Source organism: Typopeltis vanoorti, chromosome 23 (assembly GCF_054136105.1).
Source record: "Typopeltis vanoorti isolate ZY-2024b chromosome 23, IOZ_Tvanoo_1.0, whole genome shotgun sequence".
Classification (NCBI taxonomy): domain Eukaryota; kingdom Metazoa; phylum Arthropoda; class Arachnida; order Uropygi; family Thelyphonidae; genus Typopeltis; species Typopeltis vanoorti.
In genome coordinates, this window is record NC_143571.1 from 48,413,218 (window position 1) to 48,437,753 (window position 24,536).

The window sequence follows — 24,536 nt, forward strand, 5'->3', positions numbered from 1 at the left end:
ACAAAGCTAGTATGGTAGGAAGTCAACTGAATAAATTTATATGGAATAAAAGAGAAATTAGTCGGAACACTAAATTAGCTGTATACAAGACAGTGTTCAAACCAGTCTTAACTTATGGATCTGAGAGCTGGGTCAGAAGTAAAACACCTGACCAAAGACTAGAGACCGCAGATATGAGAGTCCTGAGAAAGATTAGAGGCGTGACCAGATGGCATCAATGGCAATATCGTATTAAAAAACGAGGATATTAGGAAAGAACTTTATATTGTTAGCATCCAGGAACGTGTTAGTAGAGCTAATTTCAGATGGTATGGTCACTTAAATGGAATGGGAGAAGAAAGATTAGCAAAACAAGTGGCAGGAAAAAGACCCAGAGGACGACTAAGATATAGGTGGATTGATATGGTAAAAAGTGCCTTAGAAGATAGACATATAAGATCTGAACAGTTGAAACCTTGAGAGGTAATAGAATGATTTGGAGGAAATTGTATATAGGAGGTTAGTGATGATGTAAATATTTCATGTGGTACTATCATATCCTGCATACCCCTTGAGGGTAAATGTCTGGAAAATGATGATGATGATAATCATGAAGTCTACTAATAGTTAACAAGCCTGAATGTTTCTAGAAATGACATAAATCTTAACTGAGCAAGGATTAAATCATTCAAAATATATTAGAAAAAAGTTTGGAATACTAATCTAGTTGCTGTTCCTAATCACAAAGATGACTCACCATATGAAATTGTAATTACCTTACATGCATTTATTTTCTTAATCTCTAACATTTGACTTTCTAAATTTTCAAGATGCAAAATACAGAGAGAAAAGAATGGATAGTTACCATTTGCATTTTTGAGTTCCATAAGACAAGATATATGGATAGGTAAGCACTGTGTATGAAAAGGATCCCTGTTCATTACTCTACAAAAGTAAAATAAAAATATACATATAAAATGATATACTTAATTGAATGATAAAAACAATTTAATTCTACACAAAGTAGTGGAAAATAACCAATTAACTATTATTTAACTATATTCTAACTAACTAACAATTAACTATCGCCATTGCTTCCACCTTAGTATCGCCACCTCTGGGTCTGGCTCACACCGACAAGACCTCAATAAAGGTCAAAACCAGTTTGGGTAGTAACCCTTCCCTTAATGCATAGCATTATACATGTCCTCAAGGAGATGTGCTTTACATTAGGGGAGATACTAAGACAAGGAGTGATGAGAGCTTGCTTCACCTTTACCACGAGTTGCCTCAGTCCTGAACATACTTCTGGTGGAAAACTTTGTTTGCTTCCACTTGGATAAAGGATTAAACTAAATTTATTACAACTATCATGTATATTTGAATATTATAGGTAGAAAAATACACCGTTAAAATAGGTCTCAGAATAACACTATGTTGTTATTCTGAGACTTGCAATTCTAAGTACAGGCAGACCTCGGTTTTACGCCGTAGTTCCGTTCCTGAAAAAACGGGCATAAACTGAATCGGTGTAAAATGAACCCAATTTTAATGGGAGGTATGAAGTTATGTTCTGCCCAGTCAAAAAATATGCACATGAAGTATGTGTAACATTATTATATTTAAAGCTTTGATAATACATACATATATTTGTTTAAATAAAACTATTAATAACAAAAAAAAAAAAACAAAAAAAAAATTATATACAAAAAATATGAAACTTCAAAAAGATATTACATATTTCTTTGTTGAAGTTCCTGGTTTCGGATCACCTGCATTTTTTAAAAAAAAAGTCTCCAGTGTTAACTGCCTAGATTTTCTTTTTCTTTCTTTAAGGAGTTCAGTGTAAAGTCGAATAGATGCAATCACACTCCTTTTTACATTCGCACTCCATTCCCAATCGTGGTCCACTTCGCAGAGTTCATCGGTCAATGTCTCTAATCATGCAAGGATAATCTGTAAATTGGCCATTTCATATCTCTCAGAGGACCCTTCGTCATTTTCTTTCTCCTCCTTTGGATGTTGACTTAATTGTTCAGCTAATTCTTTTAAGTCTTCATTGGAAAGCAGTTCATCATGGCTCTCTAAGACTTCTGTCACACCTTCAGCTGTAATACTGTACAATCCCACCACTCTTGCAAGCTTATTAACATCTTCAATAACATTCTCATCTTGCTCTAATTCCTTCAAGTTATGTATAAATGCTGGAAGAAGTTTTCGCTATGCTCCTTGTAAACACTTTGCTGACACGTCGTTCCAAGCTGCCTCGATGTTGTTAATGCCCTTCAAAATATCGAATCACTGCCAATAGTCTTTAATAGTTTTTCCTGAAATGTCCGAGACTCTTACCATTTCCATAAATGTTATATGGAGGTAATAGGCTTTGAAGATTGATATAATCGCCTGATCCATCAGTTGCAAAAGTAATGTTGTGTTTAGGGGTGTACCATTCTTTGTACCAACCTTGACATCCAATGATGTTCTTACTTCAGCAAGGTTTTGAGGATGTCCAGGGGCATTATCCAAGAGAAGCAATGCCTTGGTTGGCAAATCATTTTTTTTTACAGAAGCAAAGCATGGTAGGACAAAAATAATTTGTGTACAAATCTATAAAAACGTCTTGTGTAACCCAAGCTTTTTTGTTCCATTTCCAACAGACTGGCAGCATTGGCTTTTAGACCCTTCAAGGCACTGGTGTCTGTGACTGGTACACCAACATTGGTTTAAGCTTCAAAGTTCTGGAGACATTTGCACCCAACAAAAGCGTAGGTCTATCTTTTGCAGCTTTAAAACCTGGAGCAGAACATTCTTCATAGGAAATGAAGGTGCATGATGGCAAATTTTTCCAGTACAGCCCAGTCTCATCAACATTAAAAATGAGATCAGGAGGATAACTTCCTTTTTCTACAGTCTTGAAATTCTTTAGGAAAAGCAGCCGCTGCCCCAACATCTACACTTGCCGCCTCACCACGTAATTTGACACTGTGGCACTTACTTCGAGAACTTAAATCTCACGATCCAACCTTTGCTTCCTAAAAATATTTCTTCGCCTCCATCTGTCTTTTTAAGATCCCCAAAATTTTTTTTTGCATTCTCAGTTATAACAGCTTGCATCAGAGGAATGTTTTTCTAATTCAAGTCATTCACCTAAAATGATAATAATTTTTCCATTTTTTCATGAAGTTTAACCCTGCTATAACGTACATGTTTTGCATTTAGTGCTGCCGTGGAGTGTTGCACAGACTGTTTTATTCTATCTGCATTTTTCATAATTGTAGTAACAGTCGATGGAGATAAGTTCATACTTCTACAGACATTAACACATGTCTACCCATCTTCGATTCTTCAAATTACCTCCATCTTCTTTTCAAGTGTGATTGATTTCCACACCTTTTTAACACCAAGTTCTGCTAATTTTTTGACACTTCTATTATCAGACATGGTATGTAAAAAAAATTAAATAGAACAATTAGGTAGCTTCAACATTAAAACTAGGTTTGATACATATGTGTCGTAGTAGCTCGGTAAACATTCAAACACCAGAGTGCCTGCTAGCGTCGTTCCTCAGTCAACCACACTAAAGTAAGAAACAACGTGCAGGCAACCGGTGTAAACCAAGGGCTGCCTGTACTTGGAATTAGTGAGTGGGCCTCCTCTGGGTATAAAGTTACACTTTCTAGGCATGCACTCCACCAATTTGTGGTGAGTCAAGTACTTTGGAACATTCTTCCTTCACATTGACCATCAGTCCATGTACCACTTTAGGCACTTGCCTGGAAGATAATTGTTTCAGTTCATCCCCAAGATTGTCAAAACATTTTTCTAAGCAATCTTTGATTCCCTAATTTACTGGAATTTTCAATTTGCTACTTGTTGTCACTGTTAATATTTGGTACCTTTACACTAAGTATAAGAAATTTTCTTTTGGATTTATTAGTGGACCATAGTTCTTTATAAATATATACAATCGTCGACAAGTTTCGCCAGCTTAAGCCTGTCTGGCTTCCTCAAGACAAGAAATGGGTACACTAATGTTAAATTAAAATTGAAATGACGCTTAACATCAAGAACATGGAGCATGGGGTCTTAGTCATGGTTTATTGATCGCGTTTTATAGTTTTTCGCGAAGTTGAGTTCTGCTAAACAGTGAATTTATTAAGCTTTTACAAATATCATTTAGTATCATGCCTTGATTTCTGTTGAGATTGTCTCCTGTCTGGAGTACAACTGCAGCTTCTTTAAAGTTTCTACATCTGAAATCTTCTTCAATGTACGGACATGGAGCTGTTGTCCCAATCGATGGAGTGGTTCGAAATCGAGAAATGATGGGCTAATCCTGAGGTATCTATTCTGTTGTTGTTGACCCCTATATGTTCTTTTTTTCAGATTTCTAGGCTTCGTGATGTTTGGCCTATATAATTCAGTCCACAGGAACATGGGAAGTTATATACACCCTGCGTACTTGTAGAAGGTGATGCTGTTCTTAGGAGATCTTAACATGTCTCGTGTAGTTTCAATAGGTTTGATGGCAACCCTGATGTTGAAAGAGCATGATTTTTGCTACTTTTGTTGAAACTGAGCCAGCATAAGGTATGACAATGGACGATGTATACTGCATGACTAGAAGTTGTTTGTCGCTGTGGGTTGTTTCTATTGAGAATCTTTTGGATTATATTTTTTGGGTAACCATTTCTGACTAGAGTTTGAGATATGAGTGGGAGTTCATCAAGCAGATCTTTTTCTTCTGTGATGATATTTGTTCCTCTATTTTTAAGCATGTGTATAATGCTAAGTTTTTGTGCATGATGGCGAGTAGATTTAAAATGAAGATAATGTTCAGTGTCTGTAGGTTTGCGGTAGATTGTGAGCTTGATTTGTCCATTCTTTTGTTTTTTTTATTAGTTTGTCCAGAAAAGGTAATTGATTGTTATTTTTCAACTCTAGCGTGAACTTGATTTTTTGGTGGAAAAAATTTATTTTTGAAGGAACTCACGTAAGGCATTTTCTGTGTCTTTCCATATAATGAAGGCATCGTCCACGTATCTCCACCAGACTAATGGTTTCGGATCTATTTTGGATATGATGTCAGCTTCTAGTTTTTTCATGAACAGATCCACGCAAGGTGGTGACAAGGGACTGCCCATGGCTAAGCCATCAAGTTGTTCATACATTATATTACAGTAAAACCCCGCTTTTTGTTTTTTGTCTCACCTTACACGGTAGGTGAGACAAAAAACAAAAAGCGCGTAAATCGAATTTGCGTAACTCATGGTATAATTTTGCATGTAATTTATATATACAAACATACAATTGGGATAGGAGGCGTGAAGCGGGACAGGAATACGTACATGTAAGAACCCGCGTGACTCTGGATTCGTGTAAGTCGGGGTATAACTGTGTTTACTTTTTAAAAGTAGTTTGATTTGAGACAATGGCGGAAAAGCTGAGCAATGTCGTGTGTGGATAGAGATTTTCTATGATCTTAATCACTTCTTCAACTGATACGTTCGTGAATAATGACACTACATCTAAGCTTGCAAGTATGTCTGTATTTGAGATGTTGATACCTTTAAATCTTTCACTGAAATGCTTAGAATTCTTTATAAAAGAGTCCGATTTCTTTATCTGTCTTCTCTTTCAACAGACCGGCTAGGTGTTTGGCTAGTAAGTATGTTGGAGAATTTATACCGCCCATGATCGGGTGGAGCGGAATTCCAACTTTATGAACTTTTGGTACACTACACCGTATAAGCGTGGTGTTAATGGATGTAGAGATTTTAGATTTCGCTGTAATTCCAGAGGCCATCTAGACATATTACATATTAGCTTTTAGTAGTTAGCCAAGAGGTTCTTAAAGTTTTATATCTTGTTCTCCCATAAATACATTATAAATTTCATGCTCCACTTCCACAACAAGCACAAGTAAACAGATTTATATGAAAATTAGCCATATAATTTTTATATAATGACTATATAATTTTTTTTTTTAAGTATAAAGCTAAATACAGACTTTTCATATAAAGTATCACTGCAAAGAGTCAGCTTCTTGTATGCTATATTCCCAACAAATTTCAATTTTAAAAATCCACTTTAGAAGTGTTAATAAGAATGTACATTTTTGTTTACTTGCTAAAACTACCAAGTCTGAATTCTACAGTATTGCCAGGACAATTGAACTACTTCAACCTAGCAAAGGATTTTAAAAATGTTTTTCCATATGTTGCTAAAAAGTGTTTGATACCAACAACACAAAACTCCCAGAAAACAACTCAACTCCTGAAAGGTAGGGTCCTGCATTTGGGAACTTCTGAGTTAACCAGAAGTTCCCAAAATACAACTTCTGTTGTATTTTACTTTGTACAAATTGTTTGATTTACTTAAACTGAGGATGGATTTATTTTCAGTATGAAATATTCATCTACTTTCAATAAAACTATTTATATCTATTGTATTCAAATGTTTTTGTACTTTAATGGCAAATAAAATATGAAAAAATATAATGGAATAATTAAAGCTAGTATAGTAAGAAATCAGCTGAATAAATGAATTTGGAATGAAAGAAATGTCAAATCTAGCAATATATAAGTGACTGTTATGTGCATCTGAGAAACTGATTAAAATAATACAGCTATTAAAAGAACTGGGCAACATAAATATAAGAATTCTGCAGAAAATTAAGGAAGTTGAGGAGGTAGCACAATGGAATCATATGAAAAATAAAGATATCAAAAGAGAACACTTTGTGTTCTCTTTTGAAGCAAAAATAGCAGAGAAGGACTCAGTTGAAGACTAAAATATTGGTAGTTAATTCAGTTAGGAACTGAGTTGGTTGGAATTACAGCTGATACAACTATGAGACTATGCATAGTGTTTATTATAGTTTGCCCACCGATTAGAGATCCTTCGACACTTCTGCACATGTCAGAAAAAGGAGAATTCATTCCGATAATAGGGTAATCAATCTGTCTTCTGAGATGAGTTTGTTTATTATTACAGGTCGAAAAATTTAGCTTTTCTTTTACGAACATTGCTGTTTTTAAAGTGTAACTATTTTGCTTGTATAACAGTTGGAAAAATGTACGTAGAGTATTAACAAAATTAAAAAAGGTATAGCATAAAACAAAAATTTAACTAAGTTTATTTTTAAGAAAGTTTCCCATAAAATAAAAATAATTATACAGAAAAACAGAAATTTTTTCAAATGAACTTAGATATTCTAAACTTACAGTTGAGAGAACTCTTCGCTCCATGATAAGGTTCCTTTTATTCTGGGACCTTTTAAAACAAAATCCGATTTCATGAAGTATTTTCCTTAAAGTTTCTCTTTTCCAAGGAAAATTAATTTTTTTCTTTAGCACAGGAATCAATTTCGGAACAGTTGGCACTCTTTTCTCGACCACGTAAAATTCAGGAATAGTTCTTCTTATAATGTCTACATCAAAATCATTCAAAGCTACGGTTTTGATGATTTCTTTCTCTGGTGCTTTTTTTTTTTTAGGAGATTTAAATTTTGGCTTACCTTCACCTTTTGATTCCCTACGAATTCTTTTAACAGTCGACCCCGATATGCCTGCAATTGCACTTGCACATTTTATGACTTGAGAAAGGGGAACAAGGAGACAGCCTTCTGACGATAATTTTTCGCAGAATGTCAGCATATTATTCAATATTCTTTTGCAAGAGCTACTGAAACATTTAGCAACAGAACTTGTTGACTGTACTGGATCCATCATACAAATTAATAATAAAAAAAAAATGCAAAAAAGCGACAACAAAAATCAAGCTACTATACTAGTACAGCGACAGACAAGAAAGCACGTGTTTTCGCATGTTGGCAACCAACTCGTACATTCTTCATTTCTTTCTCCCCTTCAGCATGAATCGACTATTCTTGGCAAAATGCCAAGGAGAGACCTATAAACGGTGGGCATACTATAATAGCAAGCATTCCATCTCACCAGTTTGCCTATTTTGCAGATGAAAAACCTGAATTTCTAGGAAGGAAGCCTTGCTGCTTCTGGAGACTAGCTAAATGATATAATAAAAATTGAAGTTATCTCTGGTCTTCTAAACCAAAGGACAATGTCATGATATTCTTGCAACTATGTTACAGAAGAGCAACACTGTTGCTCTTCTGTAACATATAGAAGTGCTTTAGAAGATATTACAAGAACTGTTGATTGGAAACTACTCTGAAATCTTAATTGTGTCACAGATATACAGTGCACAGTAGTATAATACAGAATACTTTAATACAAATATAAAACTATTATAGTACTGTTCAGGCAAACACACAAATACAGATCCAAAAATTCTTATATTAAAAACTTACACTGAAGTGATGGCATGACATTCTTGATAATCACAATTGTAATAACATCGCTCTGCTAGAACAGTGGCTATATCTAGATTATCCTCAAGATTATTCATCTGTGTAGGAATTATCAGCTCAGAAGGTTTGTCATACTTAAAAAGAAAAAAAGAAAACTATCAAACAATTTATTCATATACAAGTTAATAAAATGTTCTAAGGGAAAATGCATATGACATTTCTAGATACCTAGCTTACACATAGAAAAAATATGGAATTTTATTTAAAAAACTGATATATTTTATCCAATGTAACAATGGATGAAACAATTATTTGATTACTAATAGTGTAATCCTGTCAACTCAGTGGTGACCAAAGCATGGGCTAGTAAACACATGCTATGTGATGACTCATTCTTATTGTTCATGTTTGGGATGTACTTGCTGGTCTTTCTCCTTACAATGTCCATGTTACACAAGATAAAATATATTGAAGCTTTAAAAATTGAAACATACTATTTGATTTTTAAGACCATGGATTTAATAAACATATATACAAATCGTCTACTAGTTTCGCTAGCTGTAACTGTCTAGCTTTGTCAAGACGAGAAAGGTTATGCTAGTATTAAATGCAAACAACAAAAGAATGAAGTAACGGTTTAAAAACAGTTAGACGAATTGTAGAGCATGCGTGACATCACACACATAAGGCATGAAGACTTAGTTATTGTTATTAAGTTACATTTTATAATTTTTCGCGTAATTTAGTTCCATTAAACTTAATGAATTTAACAGATTTTTCCACATGTCTTTTAATATTATTCCCTGGTTTCTATTGAGATTATTTCCTGTTCGTAGGACTACTGCAGCTTCTTTAAAGGTTCTACATCTAAAATCCTCTTCGATATATGGCATAGAACTGTTGTCCCAATTTATTGAATGCTTTGAAGTTGAGAAATGATGTCTGATGAAATGAGGTGTCTGTTCTATTATGATAGACGTTTCCGACATGTTCCTTCTTTCGAATTTCTAGGCTTCTTGAAGTTTGGCCTATGTAGGTAAGTCCACACATACATGGTATGCTATATTAATAGTATAGCATATCATGTACGTGTGGACTTTCTATCTGATTTTGTTCAAAACTGATTCTTTTCGCTCAATCCTGATTATGCTCAAAACTAAAGAGTGATCACATCCTATTTCAACTCCTCTGTATACTTTTGTGTCCTGTGGGAAAACATCACTATCAATTATAACATAGTCAATGGGACTTTTCTTATTCCTAGCCTCTTCTCTCCATGTGAATTTGTGCACATTTTTATGTTGGAACATGGTGTTAGTAATAACTAATTCATGCCCAAACAGAAATTCAGCAGGCACTTAACATGTACTTTTCTCTAAATTTTCCAAAAACATTCTGTATGTCTGGTAATCATTTTCTATACTGTTGTTTAAATCTCCAACAAGGACCAACTTTTCTTTTTCGTTGAGCCAGCTGCCCTCTCTAATGTTTCAAAAAATTCCTCCATTTCTTCCTTCGTAGAACCGTCTGTGGGACCATAAGCACAAATAAGTCTCATTGTCCAGTTCCCCATTCTGATATTTGCACACACCACTCTACTTGATATTGCCTGTCATTCAACGAGATTATCCTCGCATTTAGTGTTGAATACTATAGCTACTCCCGCTTTTCTCCTATTATTATTGCTATGATATAACATTTTGTATTTGTAACTTAGAAAGATCTCACCTTTTTGTGCGAGATTTGGTTTTTTTTAGTACATTTAAATATATGTATGGCTTATACAGCTCACTAATTTTTGGAGAGATAACCAAATACTTTTAGAATATAGTATGTCTGTGTGTGTGTGTGTGTGTGCATCTGACATCTGATCTACTGTTTGGTAGATTAGGATCAGAAAGTTACTTACCGACTGTGATAAGGCATATTATTTAAGTTTTGAAAATCTAATTCCCCTGGTTCACAATGACCCATACTCTAACTGCATTCTTATAGTATGCAAAGTCAGACTATAACTTGAATCCAATTTTCCACAAAACTTAACATATAAAGTGAAGTTGTCTTCTTTGGTTCTTCACAATTACTTAACATGCAGCAAAACAGAGTGAATGAATACACATCTGCAATCAGTTACAGAACCTGGTGCGTTAAGTTTGTGCTTGAGTTTTGTTTCAATGCATACAAATTCTATTCCATCCAATTTTGAATAGATACTTTCACATTCTACACATAACCAAACTATCCAAATATTTTAAGAAGCTTCCAAAACATCTATTCATTTGTGCTATTAAGATAACAAGCTAGAAGGGGATACCTCAGCACCATTTGAATTCATCTAGAAGTGGATGGGATCCAGTATTTTTGAAATAAAATTTAATTAAAAAAAAAATAAATAGAAGCTAGTTTAAATAAAGGAGAAAGCAATTCAAATATTAGCTTGAGTTATATAACTGCTGCAATTGTTTTATCTTTTTTTTTTCCTGGAAGAGATTTAACTCTTTATATCTAGAACAATCATCTCTCAAATTCACTCTGAATCTTGTCATGCAAGATTCAGAGTTCAGTAGGTTAAGGCTGCTGAACCAATTGTCGATCAACATTTCTTATTCTTAATTTTAATCTCAACATAAGAAAAAGAAATCCTGTTTTCCTTAGGTAGGAACTTAGATTATATTTTATGTATAATGAAATCCCATTACAAATATTTACCTTCTTTAGCTGGGTTTCATAAAGAAATTTTACAAGCTCTGCTTCTTCAGGAGGATATTTAAAATATGGCAAGCTTGTAAGTAGCTGCACTTCTAAAAAATTAAAGAAACAATGTTATATGAACAGCTGGCACACAAAGTACTGCAATTTTAAGTATATTAAAATAATTACAATGGTGAATTGTGATTTTTTTTAATTACAATTGTAATTTGAATTGAGAATTAGTACTAGTTCCTATATTAAAAAAATAAAAAATTTAAACACACACACAGTTGACCCTTGAACATGGGGATTAGGGCCACCAATCCCCAGCACAATAGAAATTTGGATATAAATTTTAACTCCCCAAAAACTTAACTACTAATAGCCTACCGTTGACAAGAAACCTTACTGATAACATAAGCGGTTCATCATCAAATTCCTACCATGTATCCTCAAAGAGGTGTATACAGTGATGAGCTATAAGGGGCTCGTGTGATCCTTTCTTGTTTACTTTTTTATTTTTTCGAAAAAAAAAAAATTTTTTTTTTTTTTTTTTTTTTTTAAATATATTAAGCAACAAACTCATATGGTAACCTAACAAAAATTAGTCTATTAGGCAGTGTATAGATTATTTGGAATTATTGTTTCAACTCCTCTATAACGAATGCACCCAAGTTTGAAAATAAAATAAGCACATGCACTATCTTTACCCTTCTCCCTTCTGGTAGCCAATCAAATGTTTTATAAAAGATTTCATTCTTATTATATTTTGATAGTTAAAAAATGTTTTTCTTATGTAAGATAAATTAACACAGTTGATTGTGTGCAAATATTTCATGTTTAGATCATGAAATATTTGTTTAAAAATGATAGCATTTGTCAAATTAGAGGTTGATTGTCCTCTCATGCTTTTTGATTGGAATTTGTACACGATTTGTATTAATAAAAGTTTTTGTGTGAAATACGCCTTTTTTTTTTTTTTTTTGGATGACGAAGTGAGCCCTTTGTAAAAATTTCCACAGCTCATCACTGGTTATACAAGATATGATAGTACTACATGAAAAATTTACATCATTACTAACTTCCTATTTACAATTTTCCTCCAAATCAGTCTGTTACTTGTCAAGACGCCAACATTATCAGATCTTATATTTCTATTGTCTATGGCACTTTGAATAGTATCAATATACCTATATCTTGGTCTTCCTCTGGGTCGTTTTCCTACCAACCTTGCAGAGAACACTTGTTTTGCTAATCTTTCCTCACCCATTCTATTTAAATGACCATACCACCTGAGATTAGCTCTGCTAATGCATTCCTGGTTGCTGGCAATGTCAAGTTCTTTTCTAATATCCTAATTTTTAATATGATATTGCCATTGATGCCATCTGTTCATGCCTCCAATCTCTCTTAGGACTCTCATATCTGTGGTCTCCAGTCTTTGGTCAAGTGATTTACTTCTGACCCAGCTCTCAGATCCATAAGTTAAGACTGGTTTGAACACTGTCCTGCATACAGCTAATTTAGTGTTCCGACTAATTTCTCTTTTATTCCATATGAATTTATTCAATTGACTTCCCACCATACCAGCTTTGTTGATTCTGTTGTCTATTTCCATATTTAATTTGCCATCTTCACTAAAACTCATGCCTAAGTAGCTGAAATGTTTTCTTTTTCAACAGGTTCACCATTCAAAATGCAGTTGACATTTTCAACGATTCTGCCTATTTTCATTATTCTTCTCTTTGTATTGCTGACCTTCATACCATATCTATTACAACAGTTATTCAATTTAGTCAGGGAATCTTGCAGACTTGTAGCGGATTTATTTAGAAGTATAACATCATCCGCATAAAGCAAAGAGCTGCCATTAACATCTCCAATTTTGATATCATGTTTAATACCACTTTCCTTCATAATGTGATCTTCTGTTATTCATTATAGATAATAAAGAGGGGATAATGTATATCCTTGTCTCACACCAGATTTAACATTAAACCATCTTCTGTACTTTCTTCAGTTCTAACTGCTGACTTACAACTCAAATAAAGACTAAGTATTGCTTGATATAATGCCCCATTTACACCATATAACTGTAGCGTATTGAATAGCTTCTCTCTTGGCACCTTATCATACGCCTTTTCCAGATCGCCAAAACTTAATTTGTATTTTCTAAACTATTTGTCGTAAAGTGAAGATCTGACCCTGACATCCTCTATTTGGCCTGAATGCAGCTTTTTCTTCACCAAACTTTTCTTCCACAATTCTTCTCAACTGTTTCTCACTCAGTAATGAAATGCTATGTAATTCTCACATTCAGTTTAATTTCCCTTTTTATATATGGGTACTATGAGAGCTCTATTCCAATCATCGGGAATTCGCCCCTCTGTCCAGGCTTTCTGAACTATGCAGCCTTTATCATCTCTAACTCTTTTTACACCACCATACTTCAGCATTTCTTGCCGAATATCACCTTCTCCTACTGCCTTTGCACATTTCAGGCCTTTCATGGCTTTTTCTACTTCAAGTATGGATATGTATTCCTGTGTTTTTTTAACACTGTGCTATCACTGCTTGTTTCATTTAGCATTTTCGAAGTAATTACTCTATACTCCAAGGATATCTTTTCTCCTGTTTTCATGTCACCTTTATAATCTCTAATTCCTTTTACAACACTCTTTCCTCCATTTCTAAGCTTATTCAACAACCTCCAGAATATCTTACCACCTTCTTGATATTTATTTTCTATGTTCTTGCCAAAGTCCTCCCATGACTTTTGTTTAGCTAGTTTTACACAGTGTTTAAGCTTTCTTAGATTTGTCTCTGTATTCTCTAAGAGCACATGCTGACTTATTTGACAGGAACTTTTGATATGCTTTCTTCTTTTCCTTCACTGCCTCTTTAACTTCCTGTGTCACCACTGAGCTCTGATTTTTCTATCCTTGCAGACAACTTCACCACATGCCTCTCTGGCAGAATCAATCAGTGTTTTTTTCAAGGCTTGCCACAGAATCTCCAAGGTTTGGTTGCTGTTCTCAAACTCTTTCATTTTTTCTTCAATAATTTTTGTGTATTTTAGTCTACAGTTCACATTTGAGAGCTGCTCAACTTTTATTCGCTTTAAAACTTTCTTACATGTTATTCTTTTCAATATGAAATTCAATTTTATCCTACTCAAGACTAAATAGTGATTACTTCCAATTTCAAATCCTCTGTACGCTCTGGCGTCCTGCACCAGGGAGAAAACATCACTATCACAAATAACATAGTCAATGAGACTTTTCTTATTCCTTGCCTCTTCTCTCCATGTGAATTTGTGCACATTTTTATGTTGGAACATGGTGTTAGTAATAACCAGTCTATGACCTGAGCAGAAATTCAACAGGTATTTGCCATTATTATTAGCTTTGCTCTTTTCTCCAAATTTTCCCAAAATATTTTTGTATGTCTGACAATCATTTCTTACTCTGCTATTTAGATCCCCAATAAGGACCAACTTTTCCTTTTTCATTGTGTCAGTTGCTTTCTCTAAAGCATGAAAAAATTCCTCCACTTCTACCTTAGCAGAACCTTCTGTGAGATCATAGGCACAAATAAGTCTCATTGTTCAGTTGCCCATATCACTCTATTTGAGACTGCCTGCCATTCAAGAAGATTAGCCTCGTATTCAGTGTTGAATACTATGGCTACTCCTTCTTTTCCTTGATTGTCATTACCTGAATATAACATTTTGTATTTATTGCTCAGAAAGATCTCACCAGTTTTTGTCTATTTTGTTTCAGTCACCCCTATAATGTCAATCTGGTACTTATCTAATTCCTCAGCTAGCTCCATTTCTTTGTCATTCAGTCTTCTTATGTTGATAGTACTGATCTTTAATTCTAGTGATGTTGAGTTGGGGTGTGCTTTCAGATTTGTTCTAGTAGCTGACTTTTTGCTGTTCGTCCTGGTTCCCTAGCGAAAACAATGAGGGTCTTGTTTAACTGAGCGACGCCCCATCCAGCATGAAATTTTTTCATGTTATACCATCATTTTGTAATTTGGTTTAAGCCAATAAGAATACAATTTGGTTGGCTAAATCCCAAATTGGCAGCCCATCCTCGTTCCTTCAGTATGCAGGTAGATACCCAACAGGGCGCACCACGAGAAGGTGAGGATTAAACATTAGGTCAGAAGCCCTGGTCAGTTCTCCGCATTCCTTTAAAGGCTATGTGGAGGTCTCCTCTCAGTTATATAGTGTTGACCCTTAAGCACCCCCACATAAACAGTTGATTAACTCATATTTTGTATGTTATATGTATTATATACTATATTCTTAAATGTTATTAAAAAAAATCATAAGGAAGAGAAAATACATTTACAGCACTGTACTGTATTTATCGATACTGTAAGTTTCCGTCATCTGTTTACAAGATGAATTGTCTGTCTGTCAATACCTATATCAATATTGTCTTATATGTGACAAAACACTGCAGATTGTTATGTATTATTAACGCTAGACATCAAAAATGAAAACATAATGTGAAAAAGAAATTCATATTTATTTACAGGTATAACAATTCATGCATTGATAATAAAGCAGCAGCAATATGATTGCTTTATGGTAGCCTAGCCTATATAATAATAAATGAATTGTTATAAATTTATTTTTATGCTAATTAATTAGTTAAATTTAACATAAATTCATAACAGTTAATTTTATTCAGTTATGATTTAATACTGCATCTTTTTGCTGTTTACATTTCTTTCAGCTTTTAATAGTGCCACATATGGTCTGTAAGCATTTGTGTGCATAAGCTTTGATAAATTTTAACTTTTATAATAGATTTGTGTATATTTTTGCAATCTAACTTTTTCTTAATTTTTTCGATATTTCTAAGCTATGTGGTGTTCGTTTGCAAGTTTTTTCAAATTGTCAGAAATCTCCAAAATTTTTTTCCAAGATATTTATTGAAAAAAATCTGTGTATAAGTGGACCACGCAGTTCAATGGTGAACTGTGTGTATGTATATATATCTTTTCACACACACACACACACACACACACACACACACACACACACACACACACACACACACACACACACACACACCAGCCACTGAATTAGAACCTTTTATTTTATTTTACGTATAAGCATGCAGCTGTCAAATACTGATCCTCTTCAATTCCCTGTGCATGTGAGATGCATGACATGAATAATACAGGCACCTACAATAAGCCTTTTATTGAATGCCAAAGGATCCTTTGTTTTTCTCATTGTGCTCAACACTATTGACAATTACTAACCAGCAGCATTCTTAAACAGTTGCCTAGAACATGTGGTGATGCAAGTGGTCAAGTATTCTGCACATATGCTGCGTAAGTGATTTAGGTATATCTACATAAAGGTTTCTAATTCAGTGGCTGGTACGTGTATGACTAATACAGTCTGAAACAGTTGAGAAACAATCTAAAATCAAATAAAATATCTTTGATTTGCATAAGACTTGAGAGAGAGGATACCTTCCTGCTTAGACAGCATCTGGTGTTGAACAAGAGCAGAAAATGCTTCATAGCAAAATATATCTGATTTTATTGCAAGTCTGTAGCATTCAGTTGCTAATCCTCTATTATCCATGGCCTCATATATTTGTGCTCTTAACATCTGTATAGAACTTTCTAACTGCAAATATACAAGCAATATTTCAGTAACTTAAGATGTTATCATTTGAAGCCAAAACACCAAAATGAAATTTAAGAATATAAAGAAGTTTTAATCTATTTCAAATATATTGAGGACCATCATTAATTAAAAAGTCAGTTTCCACAAAATATAGAGTGTGTATTTATGTGGTGTATATATAAATTAACATGAACAACACCAATATGTATCGAATTAATATGAATCTACTTCATAAACTGGTAAACAATAATGAATTAAAAGGAATAGGATTATTATTATTATTATTTTTTAATTAATTAGCCATCTTACTACTACCATCGATATAAATGCATAGCTAGCTAACAGTAGCACACGGTGCAGATTCCCACTGGTTTTGCGAGTCTGGTTGGCAGAGTTGTTAACATATCTGGTCTCCCGCACAAAGGGTTGTGGATTCGAATCCCAGTGAGGGCATTCGTGTTTGTGATTGTCATTAGGTAGAAGATGAATTTCATTGCTTTGTGTGAGACAAAGCAATTTTATTATAATTATCATCATCACTTTATTAGAGGCCTGAAGCAACTTGAAAAAGTTCCATTTTGATCTTTTATAGCAGGGTTTCTGGATTAGATAAAAAAAAATAAAATTAAATTAATTAAAAAATAAATCCTTAGCCCACCCATAGTACTTATGTACTATAGGCTTACAACCTTTCATAGGTGGGAGTCAATGCACACAAAAATAATAAAATAAACATGATTTCACAAATGTTAAAGCATACCATTTAGATTCCCTATATAGTGTAATTTCATCTAAATAAATTCAGTGCAATGTAATAATATATCATTATTATAAAACAACTGTAACTCACTAGTTTACTCAATATTTAATCAATATAATACTGAAATCTAAACACATAGGGGTGCTTAAGGGTCAAAGCTGTATAACTGAGAGGAGACCTCCACATAGCCTTTAAAGGAATGCAGAGAACTGACCAGGGTTTCTGACCTAATGTCCAATCCTCACCTTCTCGTGGTGCACCCTGTTGGGTATCTACTTGGATACTGAACGGACGAGGATGGGCTGGCAATTTGGGATTTAGCCGACCAAATTGTATTCTTATTGGTTAAACCAAAATATAGAATGATGTACAACATGACAAAATTTCATGCCGGCTGGGGCGTCGCCCGGTTAAACAAGGCCCCCGTTGTTTTCGCCAGGGAACCAGGGCATACAGCGAAAAGTCAGCTACTGGAACAAATCTGAAAACAAACCCCACCTCAACATCACCAGAGTTAAAGATCAGTACTATCAACGTAAGAAGCCTGAATGGCAAAGAAATGGAGATAGCTGAGGAATTAGATAAGTACCAGATCGACATAATAGGGGTGACTGAAACAAAAAAGACCAAAACTGGTAAGATCTTTCTGAGAAATAAATACAAAATGTTATATTCAGGCAATGAAAATCAAGGAAAAGAAGGAGTAGCCATAGTATTCAACACAAAATACAAGGCTAATCTTCTTGAATGGCAGTCAGTCTCAAGTAGATTAATGTGGGCAAATATGAGAATGGGGAACTGGACAATGAGATTTATTTGTGCCTATGGTCCCACAGAAGGTTCTATTAAGGTAGAAGTGGAGGAATTTTTTGAGGCTTTAGAAAAAGCAACTACACAATGAAAAAGGAAAAGTTGGTCCTTGTTGGGGATCTAAATAGCAGAGTAGGAAATGATTGTGAGACATACAAAAATATTTTGGGAAAATTTGGAGATAAAGAGCAAAGCTAATAATAATGGCAAATATCTGTTGGATTTCTGCTCAGGACATGGACTGTTTATTACTAACACCATGTTCCAACATAAAAATGTGCACAAATTCACATGGAGAGAGGAGGCTAGGAATAAGAAAAGTCTCATTGACTATGTTATTGTTGATAGTGATGTTTTCTCCCTGGTGCAGGACACCAAAGTGTGCAGAGGATTTGAAATTGGAAGTGATCACTATTTAGTCTTGAGCAGGATAAAATTGAATTTCATATTGAAAAGAATAACATGTAAGAAAGTTTTAAAGCGAATAAAAGTTGAGCAGCTCTCAGATGTGAACTGTAGACTAAAATACACAAAGCTTATTGAAGAAAAAATGAAAGAGTTTGAGAACAGGAATCAAACCTTGGAGATTCAGTGGCAAGCCTTGAAAAAAACACTGATTGATTCTGCCAGAGAGGCATGTGGTGAAGTTGTCTGCAAGGATAAAAAAATCAGAACTCCCTGGTGGACACAGGAAGTTAAAGAGGCAGTGAAGGAAAAGAAGAAAGCATATCAAAAGTTCCTGTCAAATAACTCAGCTTGTGCTCCTAGAGAATATAGAGACAAATGCAAGAATGCTAAACACTGTGTAAAAGTAGCTAAACAAAAGTCATGGGAGGACTTTGGCAAGAATATAGAAAATAAATATCAAGACGGTGGCAAAATATTCTGGAGGTTGTTGAAGAAGCTTAGGAATGGAGGAAAGAGTGCTGTAAAAGGAATTAGAGATGATAAAGGTGACATGAAAACGGGAGAAAAAGATATCCTTGAAGTATGGAGTAATTACTTTGAAAAACTGCTAAATGAAACAAGCAGTGATGACAGCACAGTGGTAAAAAACACTGACCAGGCATGCAGGCAGGAATACATATCCATACTTGAAGTAGAAAAAGCCATCAAAGCCTTGAAATGTGGAAAGGCAGCTGGAGTAGATGATATTCGACCAGAAATGCTGAAGTATCGTGGTATAAGAGTCTTACAGTGGCTGCACTGCATAGTTCAGAAAGCCTGGACAGAGGGACGAATTACCGATGATTGGAGTAGAGCTCTCATAGTACCCATATATAAAAAGGGAAATAAAACTGAATGTGAGAATTACAGAGGTATTTCCCTACTAAGTGTTCCTGGCAAGATCTATGCAAGTATACTTGACAAACGGTTGAGAAGAATTGTGGAAGAAAAGCTTGGTGAAGAACAAGCTGGATTCAGGCCAAACAGAGGCTGTCAGGATCAGATCTTCACTTTACGACAAATAGTCGACAAAGCATGGGAATATAACAAAGATCTGTATTTAAATTTTGTCGATTTGGAAAAGGCATATGATAAGGTGCCAAGAGAGAAGCTATTCAATACGCTGCAGTTATATGGTGTCAGTTGGGCATTATATCAAGCAATACTTAGTCTTTATTTGAGTTGTAAGTCAGCAGTTAGAATTGAAGGAAGTACAGGAAGATGGTTTAATGTTAAATCTGGTGTGAGACAAGGATGTACATTATCCCCTCTGTTATTCATTATCTATATGGATCACATTATGAAGGAAAGTGGTATTAAACATGATATCAAAATTGGAGATGTTAATGTTAGCTCTTTGCTTTATGCGGATGATGTTATACTTCTAAATAAATCCGCTACAAGTCCGCAAGATTCTCTAACTAAATTGAATAGCTGTTGTAATAGATATGGTATGAAGGTCAGCAATAAAAAGACAAAGACAATGAAAATAGGCAGAATCATTGAAAATGTCACTGTGTTGTGAATGGAGAACCTATGGAACAAGTAAAACATTTCAGCTACTTAGGCACGATTTTTACTGAAGATAGTAAATTAAATATAGAAATAGACAACAGAATCAGCAAAGCTGATATGGTGGGAAGTCAACTGAATAAATTCATATAGAATAAGAGAGAAATTGGTCGGAACACTAAATTAGCTGTATACAAGACATTGTTCAAACCAGTTTAAACCTATGGATTTGAGCTGGGTCAGAAGTAGAACATTTGACCAAAGACTAGAGACCGCAGATATGAGAGTCCTGAGAAAGATTATAGGCGTGATCAGATGGCATCAATGACAATATCATATTAAAAATGAGGATATTAAGAAAGAACTTGACATTGTCAGCATCCAGGAATGCGTTAGCAGAGCTAATCTCAGGTGATATGGTCACCTAAACAGAATAGGCGAGGAATGATTAGCAAAACAAGTGTTCTCTGCCAGATTGGCAGGAAAACGACCCAGAGGAAGACCAAGATATAGGTGGATTGATACGGTACAAAGTGCCTTAGACGATAGAAATATAAGATCTGATAATGTTGCAGTCTTGACAAGTAACAGACTGATTTGGAGGAAAATTGTAGATAGGAAGTTAGTAATGATATAATTTTTTCATGTAGTACTATCATATCCTGTACACCTCTTGTGGGTACATGGCAGGAATTTGATGATGATGATCTAAACACATATTATTATTATTATTATTATTATTATTATAGGCTACTGCAAGGAGTCAGACTCATTGAGGGAGGCCCTAAATATCATGTCAAGAATTATCCAATATTTGCACAGTGTATCTATCATACTAGGATAAAATTGAATTTCATATTGAAAAGAATAACATGCAAGAGAGTTTTAAAGCGAATAAAAGTTGAGCAGCTCTCAGATGTGAACTGTAGACTAAAATACAGAAATATTATTGAAAAGAAAATGAAAGAGTTTGAGAACGGGAATTTTTTTCAGAGTTTGAGAACTCTGAAGGAAACATTGATTGATTCTGCCAGAGAGGCATGTGGTGAGGTTGTGTGCAAGGATAAAAAAATCAGAACTCCCTGGTGGATACAGGAAGTTAAAGAGGCTGTGAAGGAAAAGAAGAAAGCATATCAAAAGTTCCTAGCAAATAAGTCAGCTTTTACTCTTACAGAATACAGAGACAAATGTAAGAAAGCTAAACAGTGTGTAAAACTAGCTGAACAAAAGTCATGGGAGGACTTTGGCAAGAATATAGAAAATAAATATCAAGAAGGTGGCAAAATATTCTGGAGGTTGTTGAAGAAGCTTAGGAATGGAGGAAAGAGTGCTGTAAAAGGAATTAGAGATGATAAAGGTGAAATGAAAACAGGAGAAAAAGATATCCTTGAAGTATGGAGTAATTACTTTGAAAAACTGCTAAAGGAAACAAGCAGTGATGACAACATAGTGATAAAAAACACTGACCAGGCATGCAGTCAGGAATACATATCCATACTTGAAGTAGAAAAAGCCATCAAAGGCTTGAAATGTGGAAAGGCAGCAGGAGTAGATGATATTCGACCAGAAATGCTGAAGTATGGTGGTATAAGAGTCTTACAGTGGCTGCACTGCATAGTTCAGAAAGCCTGGACAGAGGGACGAATTCCCGATGATTGGAGTAGAGCTCTCATAGTACCCATATATAAAAAGGGAAATAAAACTGAATGTGAGATTTACAGAGGTATTTCCCTACTGAGTGTTCCTGGCAAGATCTATGCAAGTATACTTGAGAAACGGTTGAGAAGAATTGTGGAAGAAAAGCTTGGTGAAGAACAAGCTGGATTCAGGCCAAATAGAGACTGTCAGGATCAGATCTTCACTTTACGACAAATAGTCGAGAAAGCATTGGAATATAACAAAGATCTGTATTTAAGTTTTGTCGATTTGGAAAAGGCATATGACAAGGTGCCAAGAGAGAAGCTATTCAATACGCTGCAGTTATATGGTGTCAATGGGGCATTATATCAAGCAATACTTAGTCTTTATTTGAGTTGTGAGTCAGCAGTTAGAATTGAAGGAAGTACAGGAAGATGGTTTAATGTTAAATCTGGTGTGAGACAAGGATGTACATTATCCTCTCTGTTATTCATTATCTATATGGATCACATTATGAAGGAATGTGGTATTAAACCTGATATCAAAATTGGAGATGTTAATGTCAGCTCTTTGCTTTATGCGGATGATGTTATACTTCTAAATAAATCCGCTACAAGTCTGCAAGATTCTCTGACTAACTTGAATAGCTGTTGTAATAGATATGGTATGAAGGTCAGCAATAAAAAGACAAAGACAATGAAAATAGGCAGAATCATTGAAAATGTCAACTGTGTTGTGAATGGAGAACCTGTGGAACAAGTAAAACATTTCATCTACTTAGGCACAATTTTTACTGAAGATGGTAAACTAAATATAGAAATAGACAACAGAATCAGCAAAGCTGGTATCGTGGGAAGTCAATTGAATAAATTCATATGGAATAAGAAAGAAATTAGTCGGAACACTAAATTAGCTGTATACAAGACTGTGTTCAAACCAATTTTAACTTATGGATCTGAGAGCTGGGTCAGAAGTAAAACACTTGACCAAAGACTAGAGACTGCAGATATGAGAGTCCTGAGAAAGATTAGAGGCATGAACAGATGGCATCAATGGCAATATCATATTAAAAATGAGGATATTAGGAAAGAACTTGACATTGTCAGCATCCAGGAATGCGTTAGCAGAGCTAATCTCAGATGGTATGGTCACTTAAATAGAATGGGAGAGGAAAGATTAGCAAAACAAGTGTTCTCTGCCAGGTTGGCAGGAAAATGACCCAGAGGAAGACCAAGATATAGGTGGATTGATACGGTACAAAGTTCCTTAGACGATAGAAATATAAGATGTGATAATGTTGGAGTCTTGACAAGTAACAGACTGATTTGGAGGAAAATTGTAGATAGGAAGTTAGTAATGATGTAATTTTTTCATGTAGTACTGTCATATCCTGTACACCCCTTGAGGGTACATGGCAGGAATTTGATGATGATGATGATGATCTATCATACTTTGCTTTGAACTCACTCACAGTCATGGCACTCACAACAGACTCTGGCAACCCATTCCATTCATTCACCACTCTCCAATCAAAAAATCTGGTTCTGACATCCTTGCTAACCACACCCTTAGCTTCCATGGATGGCCCCCTAGTTCTCCCACCACCTGTTCTGAAAAATTTCCTCTGAAATAATCTCGTGTATGTCTGATTCACATCACCCCCTTTTCCACCCATCAACCAGTTTCTGTAACCCATAAATCTCCAACCTGTTCTCGTAAGGTTCATTCCAGAGACCAGTGTTTCTCAAACTTCAGATATCTATTTTATTTTTGATAGAACAAACTTTATAAAGATACTATAAAGTTTTACTTACTTGAAATAATTTATCGTCAATGAGAGGAGTGAAATTGCTTATGGTGAGATAAAATTTCAGCAAAATTTGGTTCTATAGTTGTTAATTTCAATCTCAGATGCAGTTTGACATCTATAATGCGATTCCTCTTCTTCGTCTTAATATCAACAAAAGCCAAAAATCCAACTTCGCACAGACATGAACTTGGAAATAGAAAAATGAATCTTAGAGCTTTATCTGTTAATTCAGGAAATTCATTCTGTATTTGGAGCCAAAATGATGATAACGTATTCTCACTGTATTTATTTTTTTAGGAAACCATCAGAAGCTAGTTCTAAAAGTTGTTCTTCTTCTATTGACGATAGACCCTTTGGCATAAATTTGTTTTTATTGAAAGGGTATCTTATCCACTCAATATTAATGTCCAATTCAGGGAAATACTTTTCTAGATTCATTTGTAAGCTTTTTAAATGCTACATGATAGTAATTTTCACATCATCATCAATTTGTTCATTTGAACATGCGAGCAATTCATGAAGCGATGGAAAAGCGTCAAATTCTCCATTACCAACCTTCTTTTGCCATAACTTCATTTTTAAGACTGTTTAAAAAAGAATTTAAATAGTATTATAGTATTTCAACTGCTACTATACATAAATGCCATGAATAGGCTTCTAAATTATTGAGTTGTTTTTTTTTGTAACTATATTTCCACAATATCACAAAATGATACCCAATGGTGGTATTCATTTCATAATACCTATCATTTATTCATATAATCAAGTTAGTTGTGCTTTAAAAAGTTACTAATTCACACATTACTAAGACATATATACTGAATGCAATGTAAGATAACTATTAACAAGTTGTCATTATTGCTATATGACCCTATGGTATATGATCAGTTTCTGG

General features: G+C 34.5%; 1 protein-coding gene across 1 annotated transcript in view; it reads right to left on the reverse strand.

Annotated features, from left to right (window-relative positions):
* Nucleotides 1-24,536, reverse strand: part of Cdc16 (cell division cycle protein 16) — a 141,420-nt gene that overhangs the window by 56,378 nt on the left and 60,506 nt on the right. Inside the window, exons 6-9 of the mRNA XM_090412526.1 lie at nt 16,505-16,664; nt 11,021-11,112; nt 8,312-8,445; nt 845-924 (exon numbers count right to left, since the gene is read on the reverse strand). Of these exons, the coding sequence (XP_090268652.1) occupies nt 845-924; nt 8,312-8,445; nt 11,021-11,112; nt 16,505-16,664 (466 nt within the window). The remainder of the gene's footprint in view (nt 1-844; nt 925-8,311; nt 8,446-11,020; nt 11,113-16,504; nt 16,665-24,536) is intronic.